Source organism: Malus domestica, chromosome 09, assembly GCF_042453785.1.
Source record: "Malus domestica chromosome 09, GDT2T_hap1".
NCBI classification, from domain to species: Eukaryota; Viridiplantae; Streptophyta; class Magnoliopsida; order Rosales; family Rosaceae; genus Malus; species Malus domestica.
This window is the reverse complement of record NC_091669.1, coordinates 14,634,312-14,645,412: the sequence shown is the minus strand read 5'-3', so window position 1 is coordinate 14,645,412 and position 11,101 is coordinate 14,634,312. Positions and strand designations below refer to the sequence as shown.

At 35.3% G+C, this 11,101-nt stretch overlaps 1 protein-coding gene across 7 annotated transcripts; it reads right to left on the bottom strand.

Annotated features, from left to right (window-relative positions):
* Positions 1 to 5,438: 5,438 nt before the first annotated feature.
* On the bottom strand, positions 5,439 to 9,814 carry LOC103421809 (uncharacterized). Of its 7 annotated transcripts, none has more exons than XR_003776160.2 (7): positions 9,424 to 9,675; positions 8,917 to 9,010; positions 8,739 to 8,809; positions 8,222 to 8,278; positions 6,554 to 6,796; positions 6,077 to 6,158; positions 5,439 to 5,920 (listed from the first exon to the last, which is right to left on the bottom strand). XR_003776160.2 is itself a non-coding variant. In XM_070805348.1 (7 exons), exons 2-7 carry the CDS (start codon positions 9,526 to 9,528, stop codon positions 5,846 to 5,848), a joined length of 645 nt encoding a protein of 214 aa, XP_070661449.1. In that variant the 5' UTR covers positions 9,529 to 9,550; positions 9,682 to 9,814; the 3' UTR covers positions 5,439 to 5,845. The 7 variants fall into 7 exon arrangements, 4 of the variants coding, with proteins under 4 accessions (XP_070661449.1, XP_008358070.3, XP_008358071.3 ...); XR_003776161.2 differs by having other exon boundaries at positions 5,439 to 5,916; XM_070805348.1 differs by lacking the exon at positions 6,077 to 6,158 and adding an exon at positions 9,682 to 9,814 and having other exon boundaries at positions 9,424 to 9,550.
* Between the last annotated feature and the right edge of the window lie 1,287 nt (positions 9,815 to 11,101).

Sequence of the window (11,101 nt, the reverse complement as noted above, 5' to 3'; positions counted from 1 at the left end):
TCCAGTAAATAAACCAATTAAAACGTCTTGTTCCTTTCTTCTGGGAGAGAAAAATGGACTTGTCTTGTGATTCCACCAAAGGTAATATCATTATAAAAATGGTCCCAGTGACTGCGATCCCTCTTAACTTTTGTCACAGCCTTCAATCAGAAAATTAGATGCTGGCCCCTACACAAAGACTTGAAGACAATTAGATCATTGTTTTCAATAATTCAGTAGGGTTTGGTTAGGTAGTGCTATCAATCTATGATTGTGAAAGGAAACACATCATAATGTTTTTCAAATTGGACAAATTAAGCACAATAATTTATCAGTACTAACATCAACTTTCACTTATTTTTTTCTTATTGGGAACGCAAGCCAATTAAGATTATCTCCAAGTTTTCTCATCCCTTATGATACGTTAAGATGCTAATATTCAACCATATTCGATTGATACCATCTGAGATATCCTAGTTCTGATCGTAGCTATCTTCTCTTTTGAGTACTTATCATGATCAATATTCTCATGACATGAACATTAGTGAATTATGAGTCTTCCATGCATCAACGATTATAAATCAACACATGCGACTATAGTTGTATCTCATATCAAAATACATACCACAAGCATTTTGATTCAACATTCACAATAGTGGTGACTACAAAAAGAGGAAACATAGTTTTTTTTTTTTTTTACCCCAAATCCCTTTTCCCTTTACTTTCTTGTATTGAAGATCTTTTCTCTCATCTAATACTCTCCACTGGTGCTGGTATGTTCTGAACTGAATACCGAAATCAAACTTAACATATTTATTATACAATTTAAACCTTGAAGTTACATAAAAATTTGGCACTAAATTCAAACCCTCAAGCTCACATAAATTTTACACCAAAATTTGGCATTCAAAATCACTTAAATAAAAATAAATAAGAACTCGAAAAAAAAAGTCACTTAAATATGAGCCAGAATTGAGAGAACTCAAAAAATTAGGCCTAACAATCAATAATGCCCATGGTATAAAATATCGATGATATCGGTAGTCCAAAAACATAGAAATTTCAATGGAAATATCGGGATATTATCAATATCAATAAAAATTGAATAAAAACCAAGGAAATTGTAAGAAAAACTTGGAAATTTTTATTGAAACTTTGGATAATGTTTATTTAGTCAATTATCTATTAGTTTATAAAAAAAAAATTAGAAGGCAATGCATTACATGATGGATTTAACTGATTTAAGTTGATTATACAGCGAGCTGGCAAACACTGTGAGTGTAGAAAATATGTAGTAATTAATGAAAAAAAGATTAAACACACCATAATCATTTATATATAATGATTTACTACAATATTTTACACTTTATACATTGCATGGTAAGATACATGAGTGATTTAGTACCACATAAAGTTCCTATGAGGTTCAAAATTTTCACTATCTTCATCATCTCTATGTGTAGAGTAAGTTTATTGTGAAGAGTATTCATCAAATGATAAATCCCCAAAATAGTTTTTCATGTAATTATTAACATGCCACTCATATAAATATAAATATTTTAGCATATTATCATTAAAATATAAGTGATATATGGTGGTTACGGTGTTGGAGGAGTAAAATGGGAGGGGTTCAAATCCCCTTTGTATGTACATGGATATGTTCCGAGATATCCGTGATTCGAAAAAACTGAAATATCCTCAATATTTCATCGATATTATCGATATTTCATACTATGATAATGCCCAATCCAATTTTGTGTTTACCAAACCAAATTGAAACCCATCTAATTTTAGGTTTATCGAATTTTGGTTTACCTCTCCCCGATCAAAAAATGTTTTTACCAATAAAATTTGTTTGGCAAGCAACCCAATGTGGCTGATCTGAAAACCCATCACAACGTTGGATTAGGCACTCATTGGAGGCCTGCTTTAAAAGCCCATCATAATGTTTTTTCATTGAAGGCACAATGAATTGCTTTGTAAAGCCCAAGAAAATAGTTGAGAATGCACCAAAACTAACCTTTACAAGTATTAAGAACCCTAATATGTTCATACTCACTTCATTCACTCCCTAAATGTTCTCATTTATTTTTCGGTCTCTAATTTATATATTGGGCGCTTATTTGTTCGTAAACGCTCAAATAAAATACAGAAGTAGGGAGAGGAGATCGCATGAGTAAATTCTGTACCTAAACCCATCAAAAAATGTGGTAGAAAATTTCTAGAAACCTCGCGGACACCGATGAATGTGAATTTTTTTTAGAGAACATGGGTAGCAAAAATAGTGAGCAGGGAAATAACATTCACTCGCCCTTATGTGAATATGCCGGTGTGTTAAATTTGATCGAAGCTCCACAATCAGAGGATACCATTCTTGCAAGCAAGTTGCTTAGGCCATCTCTAACCGAGGGCTGGCCAGAGGGGTCGTTTTAGCCCTCTGACCCTCCAAGATTCTCCAAGATATTAATATTTTAATGAACAGTACAGGGCCATATTTGCCTCCGTCTCCAACCGAGGGCCAGAGGGCTCGTTTTAGCCCTGTCACAAAAAACCGTCTCCAACCGAGGGCCAAAGGGCCATAGGGCCAAACATAATTTATTATTTAAAAACTACAACTTAATTTTATTTAAAAATCATGTTGGTTAGTGTTGTATAATTTTTATGTTGGTTAATGTTATTTAATGTTGTTTCATATTGTTTAATGTTGTTTCATGTTACTTAATTTAATTTAATGTTGTATAATGGGTTAGGAAGTTATAGGAAAAAAATAGAATTTAAAAAAAATATGAAACAAATTTTGTGAAATAGAAGTTATAGGAAAAAAATGGAATTTAAAAAAAAATATGAAACAAATTTTGTAAAATAGAAGTTATATGAAAAAAATATGAACCAAATTTTGTAAAATATAAGTTATAGGAAAAAATAGAATTAAAAAAAAATAGAAACAAATTTTGTAAAATAGAAGTTATAGAAAAAAAAAAGAAAAAAAAAGGTTTACAATGGCTAGTGGCGCTAGCCGTTGGAAGTTAGAATTCAAATTGTTATTTCTGTCGGTTATAACCGACAGAAATGAGAAACATTAAAAAAAAAAAAGCCAGCCAGCAGCCAGCCCTCCAGCCCTCTCCGATCCCGTGGGACCCTCCCAGATTCCCTAGCCCTCTGGCCTAGCCCTCGGTTGGAGACGGTTTTAGGGTTATTTTTGGCTCTCTGGCCCTCTGGACCCTTCGGTTAGAGATGGCCTTATTTGCTATAAGGGTACATAATACGCTACTGTAGAAAGAGTGGGGTTTAGTCCACACTATATAATGGGTGATAGACTTTCGGCTGATAACATGTGAGTATATTAAGAAAATATGCCAAGGAATTGGAATATTATTAAAATTTTACAACTCTAAATACCTGATCATCACGAAATATACCCTTATAAAATATGGGATTTTGTCAACATAGAAAGGACCTTCAGCTCAACTCACAAACGCCCTGTGAAAATCTTGTTTTACGCCAACCTCTCTCATTTTTTGAGAAATCACTAACTTTCCTAACTTCGTCATCACATCTTCAGTTTGGATTAACAACTATGTATTGACAACTGGTGACATCTTCAATTTAGATTAACAACACTGGAGTCAGGCGACCAATGAGCATCTTCAGAGAGTAACAACACTGCTTCAAATTCAGCTAGTTATCTATCCAAGCCTTTGCCAATGAGGAACGCTTGGTTTTCTCATCGAAAGACGTCATCTCATAAGCCTTCTCGGTAAAGCGAGGTGTTACTATGTTATTTTGTGTTCGGCTCATTGAAAACCAAACCTTATTTGAACTTCACTAGCAACCTTGTCTTCAGGTTCTAGTACCCAGAAGCCTAGACGTGTTCCTTCCTTGGTCATGATCGATTGGATACATAAGTCAACAGCGTGTTCGACACCATCACCACATTCATTGAGTTTCGTGGTGAGTCGGTGCGCCCGCATTCACCAGAAGGACATAGTTAGCTCTTAGTTACTCCGCTTGCGCGCCACGTAGGCTTAGTAGTTTTTAAGGTCAACATTATGTAACTCAACACAAATAGTAGACCTCATTGTCATCTATAAGAGCTGAACATGAGGAACCTCTCACTTCTTAGTTACAAGTTTCTTTGATTTAGACACGCAAATCAACCCTTATTGACACACCTTCTTATACATGTGAGTCATATGTACAATCATTTATTAAATAGCATTCAACAAATCAATTTTGTGCTTCTAAGTACAATTACTATAAGATCACACATCAATAATTCTAATCTTGTTAGTTTCCTAGTTCCTGCTTAAGGATCCAACTTTGACCATAGTACTTTCCAAAGAACAAGTATAATATGAAAAGTGATTTCCACGCATTTTTTCTTTCCTACACACTTTTATTTATTTTTAGCATAAATTGAGCAGAAGGAGAATCAATGGATGATAATATCGCAAACGCAAATACAGCTAACATGAGTGTAGGAGCAAATCTATTTAGACATTCTCCAAAGTTCTGAATTCAAACATACAAAATGTGCTACTTGATTCATAAACAAATGAAAAAAGTAGTTGTTGGCCTCGAAAAATGGTCATGCAAATTGGGATTATGGAGGTAATTAAATAAAATTAAAGATCGATCATCTTCTAGGCAAACGAAGACTTTGATATATTATTCTATATGTGCCAACTAGTTGCCACCCATACATGTACTATAATACCTGGACTTTTCTGTCCCTAAACATCGTTTTGACGTTTTTTTTCTTCACATTCCTTCCACTTTTTGCATACCAACTTGCCCATTCAACACGCTTTGCCCAACTTGTGCATTAACATTTGCTTAGTGCCATGGAAATTTGTTGAAAACGATACACCATTTGTCGATGGACGACCCACAATAACGATCTGCATTATCATTTTGGCAACTTGCATGGGACTTTGAGGTCCTAAGAATATTTTTAATAACGGAAAAGATAAACACACGCTGGCTCTTTTTAACATTTTACACATTTCTATTTAATTTTATCCGTTACTTTTATTTAATTTGTCAGAATATTCATTCTGACAGCGACTAAGGCAAATATAATAACGTGGGAGATGATAAAACTGGCGAATAAGTCTAAAAAAGGACGGGACTAGTGGGTCAATTTGCCTGCCTTTCACCATCTGAAGGCGAAAGGCATAACAGCAGCAGATGAACGAGGCTTTTCCTAGGCAAGGAAGAGGGGTCACTAGCAACACACGTGGGGTCTTCACCCACGTGCCCCGTAGGGCTCCACTCTCTATACCTTACCCATGATTAACAACCAAACTCCAACTTTGCCACTTCTTTTTTAGGACAGACAAATCACAGTTATGGTCGCTAATCACAATCTAACATATAAATTAGTTGAAGCGAAACAAAAGGAAATCTTCTGCACATGTCAAACTGATTTGTCCATCTGAGAAAAACTACGTCCCATGTAACGAGTCAAGTATTTTTCCGATTTGAAATAATAAAGAAAAGGGAACTACTGAAATCCCAACATCAATGGGTAACTAAGATTACAATTGAAGACTTTGAAACAATGCCATTACCACTAATGGTATGGCATGGCAGGAATTGCAACAATGAAAGCTTAAGCCCTAAACCCATCCCACCCCCTGCTAAACCCTACAATGCTGCCTTAAAGTAACAAGTAAATTCCTCGTGGTGGTGGTGGTGTTACTCTTCTGCACTCTCCAGGGTGATTTAAAAATTTGCCAATTAAGTTCCCAAATAAGTCCCTAAGTAACAGGATCAATAACTTCATCTAGCTGATATACCAGAGTAGTCATTTGAAGAAACATCATTACCAGATGTAACCTTTTGTTTCCTGCCATGCCTTCGATTACCGGTGGCTTCTGCGCGAGTCACTTCTCTTGCTGCCGTCCCCTCCCCGATGTCTTGAAGGCTTTCCACCTGTCTTCATAGCACCAATCACAAACAATATGAGGCTTGTACATTACAACAAGTGACAAAAAGAAGAAAAAAACAAGGGGAAAAAAGAGGTAGTTAGCACATTACATTTATTTACTATATAAAGAAACCGAAAGAGCACTTGATGCTTATTTTTTCATACCTTAAGGCTTAAGTTCAGAGTCCACATTTGTTTGCCCCAAATGTTATTTTATTTAAGAAGATAATGCCTTCACCGGTTTCACCTTCACCAGTTTCACAATGCACACATAATACATTAAGCACTTGTTAAGACACAGTTCCGAGACTACCAGATGGAACGAAAGTCGCTTTAGCCTACCATTCGGTCGTATTATTCATTCAATAACGATCAAATTTGACTCGAACTCTGGTCAGTAATTGGATTCCTTTGTCAACTTAAATGAAAAGTAGATTAATTTTAGCACCTAGGATTTCGACATAAGACTAAAATATCTTAATTTCAGTGCCTTGCGTTTTATAAGGATAACGGATTAGGGAGCGTCTCATCCTCCACACTGGATTTCATTAGCATATCAAAAGAACCGTCGTCTATAGGTCTCATATTAAAAGCACGCTAAGATAAAATCAGGTTACTAAGCATAAAGAGGAGGGTACTGACCCCTAAACAAAAGCTCTGAAATTGAGTGTCGAAGCCAGAAGGATCGTCCAAGGTCGCCTTCTCATAGTTCATTTCGGAGCAATTCCGCTTAGTACTGGAACTTGAACTTTCACAGTAGGACACATATGAAGACGTAGAACAGGAACTAGGAGGGTGAGAGACTGGCCCATAACTCCCAGTATCCCCTTCAATCATTTCATCAAAGAGATTTTGCAATTCTTCAAAGGTCTCCTGCCCATTTTCCTGTCAATTACACATTCTTCATATGTCAGTAGGTACTCAGAAACAATATCATCATCGGCATCATCATATGATTAGTCAAGATGAAATTTCTCTAGCAACTTCCAATCATATAGAAACTGAAAAAGACTGGAAGTTCCTAAAGTTTCTCACTGCATTACCAGATAGATTTATGATTAGTCACAATGTTCAGCTCACAATTTTTATTAAACCTGGAAAAAGATGAAGAACAAAATATGAAACTTTTGACAAAACAAGCTCTCAATCATTCAACATAGCTGATAGGAGTAGCGCATACCCCTTCAAAAATGTTAGACTCCACGTTTTTGGGTGTCCTTAATATTTTGGAAAATACAAATTAATATAACTTTTTTCAAATGTTGAAAAAAAAAATATCATTTCTCACTGAATGAGCACTAAACGGGCAATAGAACACATTTTAGTGCCCCTAAATTGTCTGTTTAGCCTCTTTTTAGTGTAAAAAGTTGTATTTATGTGTACTTCCTTAATGTTTTTGCGAATATTACTGGCCGATGCCCTTTGCCGGAACTGGAAGTGACTACAGCTAACAGAGATCTCATACAAATCAACAGCTTACACTTGCCCACACGCGGGTTAGTAACTACAACTAACTAACCTCTAATTACAAATATTTTCTAGTCAATCATGAAAATATGAGCATTTGAACACAGAACAAGTCCAATGCACTTGTCATATGCCAGGTGACACCTGATGAACTTCTTATAACTATAAATTTATCACTAAGTAGTGGGCTAGTGGCACCTCAATGCCTACCCTTCGTCTTGGGCTTCCCTAGATCGCAATTAAACAAATAAAACTGCATCACGGGATTGGTGGGTCCACAGTGACTGGTATTTTAATCTATAGTAAAAGAAGATAGATTCAAACTAGAGTACAGAAGGGTGAGCGACTAGGCTCCACCCACCTGCGGTCAAGGCCCTAACTAATGGGCCCTTCAGGAATAGACTTCACCAGGATGTTACTACAATTGTAGTTGGACCTATACATTTGAACAGGACTAAATGGCCCTTCAACACGCTTTTCTACAATGTCTTGGCAAAAGTGAGGGCTCAAGGGAAAAGCTAAAGTAAACCAAAAACGTAGGTTTTCCCAAAAAGTGCAAAGTTTTTTTGTTTTTTTGTATTTTTAGAATTTTAACGAAAAGCTTCAGATACTATTCGTTTTAACCGAAAAATCATATTTTTATACTAAAAAATTTACCCTTTATTTTGTCATTTTCGTTAAAACTCAGAGTTTTCAAGCATTTTTTTTTATTAGTTTTCTTTTTTTTTAATTTTTGCATCCCATTTTTTCCCTAATCTATTTCAACGTGTTTAAAACATATATATGTTAGTAAACGCAAGGAAGTCGAAAATTAAAAAGGAAGAAGGGTGAATTTGTACATACATTAGGCTTCGTTTGGCGCATCATCATTGCCATCTCGTCCAAAAACTCACCCATCCCCTGCACCAATAACAAATTTTAAATCGGTCCACATGTGAATCAGATGGGCGGCTACATTTGACGGATTTCATACGAGTAATAAATAAACATTGGCGAATGTCATCGGACTGGAGCAGTTTATAAACTACCAAATTTGATACAACTTGATAATAACCGCAGGGACTAAGCAAGTGCTTTTACAGGGATACAATTTCCGCTCACCCCAATTAAATGCATTGAGTGTAATGAGGAATAGAGTCCTACTGTGATTGGTTAAATGGTCAAAAGTGAGCAGTATAAGTGTAGATAATGCTGTAAATTCAATAATAGAGAGTCCACTAATTGAAAAGAACAAAAATTCTTGATGCTGCGTAATTGTTTTAGCCGTTAAATTTTAATTTTTATATTTTTAAACAAAGATCTAACGGTTAAAATATTTAAAATACAGACCTAATCAAATCCCAAGAAAAAAAAAGCTTACATTGTTTTCGTCATCATCACTGCCATAGGCTCCAACATCGTACAGAAACCTCTTATTCGCGTCAGATAAAACTGTTCAACAAAAAACAGACCATACGCTTCCCTCGTGAGTCGTGACCAATTTACTAAAAAAATAATTAAAAAATAATAATTAAATGAGAATCGGAGGTTGAAATTACCAGAATAGGCTTCTTGGATGTCCTGGAATTTCTTCTTGGCTTCCTCCACGAACTTAGAATTTCCGGAGGCCGAACACCGATCCGGGTGCCATCTCTACACCAGCAAGCATATAAAAAAATCAACAAAAAAATTCAACAAACTCAAGAAAAATACACAATTCCCTGAATTTCTCAAGAATCCCAGAAAAGTTTCGAACTTTTTCGATCTTTCTAACCTGTTCTGATCATGCAGTGAAAACCCATTTCCGGGATTTACATCCTGAAAGCCCAATTTCCCAGACGTTTTGAAGGAACCCAATGATGTTCAACCCCAACAAATAGTAGAAAGGTCCCATTTTTCAATGATTTGGCAAAGACCCAGAAATTCAATTCAGGAAAAGATTTCTACTTTACCTCTAAATTTCAATTCTAAAAGGACCCAAATGAAAGAATTGTCAAAAAAAGGGGTTTAAATTCAATTGTGCAAAAATGGTGATGAAATTTAGTCTAAAAAAAAAATATTCTAACCAGTGCAAGTTTCTTATAGGCATTTCTGAGCTCCGAGTCTGTGCATTCCTTTTCCAACCCCAAAACTGCATAGAAGTCACTGCCTTTCTCTTCCCCATCCGCCATTTCTCCTCCCTCCTTCCAACTCCTTCAATTCAAACAAAATCCAAAAAATACCCAAGAAAAACAACCTTAATTTCCTCGTTCGTTTCTTGTCGACAAATTATAGGACCCAAAATCCCAGAACAAAACACAAAACACAAAGATTTTATGTCGTACGTAAAACTACATCCTTGTGATTTGGAGCACGGAACCTCTAAACGAACGGGGAAGAGTGAAGGAAGAGGAAAACATGAGCAGCTTCCGCCCTTCTGCACATAGACACTCAGGCCCAATTAAAAGAACACTCCAGAACCCAGCCCCATTTAAATAGTTTTTTTATTTTATTTTATTTTATTTTAATCGATTTCGAGGATCTTTCGTGATGGACGGTTGAGAGTGCGCGAGAGGAGGTAGATATTTATGCAGATTGTGAATCCAGAAGGTTCTCTTTCTCACTGTTTCTGAAGCCCTTTTTGACGTCAACTAAAACAGACCAGGATCGCCTACGGATTCTTATTATGAGGACACTGAGATCAATTCATCTTGGCCGTTTATCAAATATCATATTGTCATGAGTCAATGTTTTTACTTTACCATCCCTTGAACAAAGCTTCAAGCTTTTAACGAAAACACAAAAATCGAGTTGAGAGTTTTCAGTGAATTAAAATAACTTTGGCTTGAGTGGCTGCAAATTTTAAATTGAAATAAATACCCCTTCTCTCAATATTTTTCAACTAAAAGAAATATGAAGCATGAACTGGTTTTTTGAATCTTTCAATTTTCAACATAAAGTTCCTTAGTTTCATTTTTTTTCTCTATAAAAAAGAAAATTGATAAAAGATAGCAACATTTTGGAATGTGATGTTTGGTGGAAACCTTTTTTTTTTTTTTTTGTCAGACGATAAATTTTGTTAGATTAATTACCAACGGAGTGTAAACGTACGTCGTCATATAAAAGCTCGATACATTTTTACCACTGTAATAAAAAGGTCACTTGCTTGATATAAATCTTTGTTGAAAGACTTGTAATGCTTCCTCAAAATTAAGAGTCTGAATTGGTTTCTAACACAACTTCCAATAATCGTCAAATACTGCACTTTCAGTGTTTTTAATCTGATCCAGTTGCAAAAGCTTGCAATTCATCTTAGCCATTAAATAAAGTAGGTTGAATGTTTTTGGTTAAGATTACTTGTACACTTTAATACAAAAAGACTATTCCCCATAAGATTATGAATACACCTCAAAATCATTTTTAGTGTATATTATTTTCTTTAAGCTCTCGAAACCACTCTCACCCGCAGTTGAATTCAACGATACAATTCATTGCAATGTCATTTATCACATATTAGTTTGTGTTTATAATATTTCATTCAATTGGCAAAAATCTCTTCAGAGAAAATTGAACGGGTTTGTTTTTGATATGGTGGAGTTTGCTGTTGTATGTTGGGCATATATAGAAAACAAATATTGAAAACCTCATGAAGCAACTTAGGGCAACTTGTCACATTATTTCTCCTTAATCGAGCCAATAGAAGTAATAGTCTTCAATGTGATGGCTTGATGATGAATTGATGATGGACACTTCCGAAATTCTCTT

Coding starts and splice junctions, on each gene's coding strand:
- LOC103421809 (XM_008359848.4), bottom strand. CDS start 9,528: ATGGCGGATGGGGAAGAGAAAGGCAGTGACTTCTATGCAGTTTTGGGG. Junction 9,011..9,423: donor CCTATAAGAAACTTGCACTG/GTTAGAATATTT, acceptor TTGCTGGTGTAG/AGATGGCACCCGGATCGGTG. Junction 6,797..8,221: donor TGCGCCAAACGAAGCCTAAT/GTATGTACAAAT, acceptor TGTAATTGACAG/GAAAATGGGCAGGAGACCTT.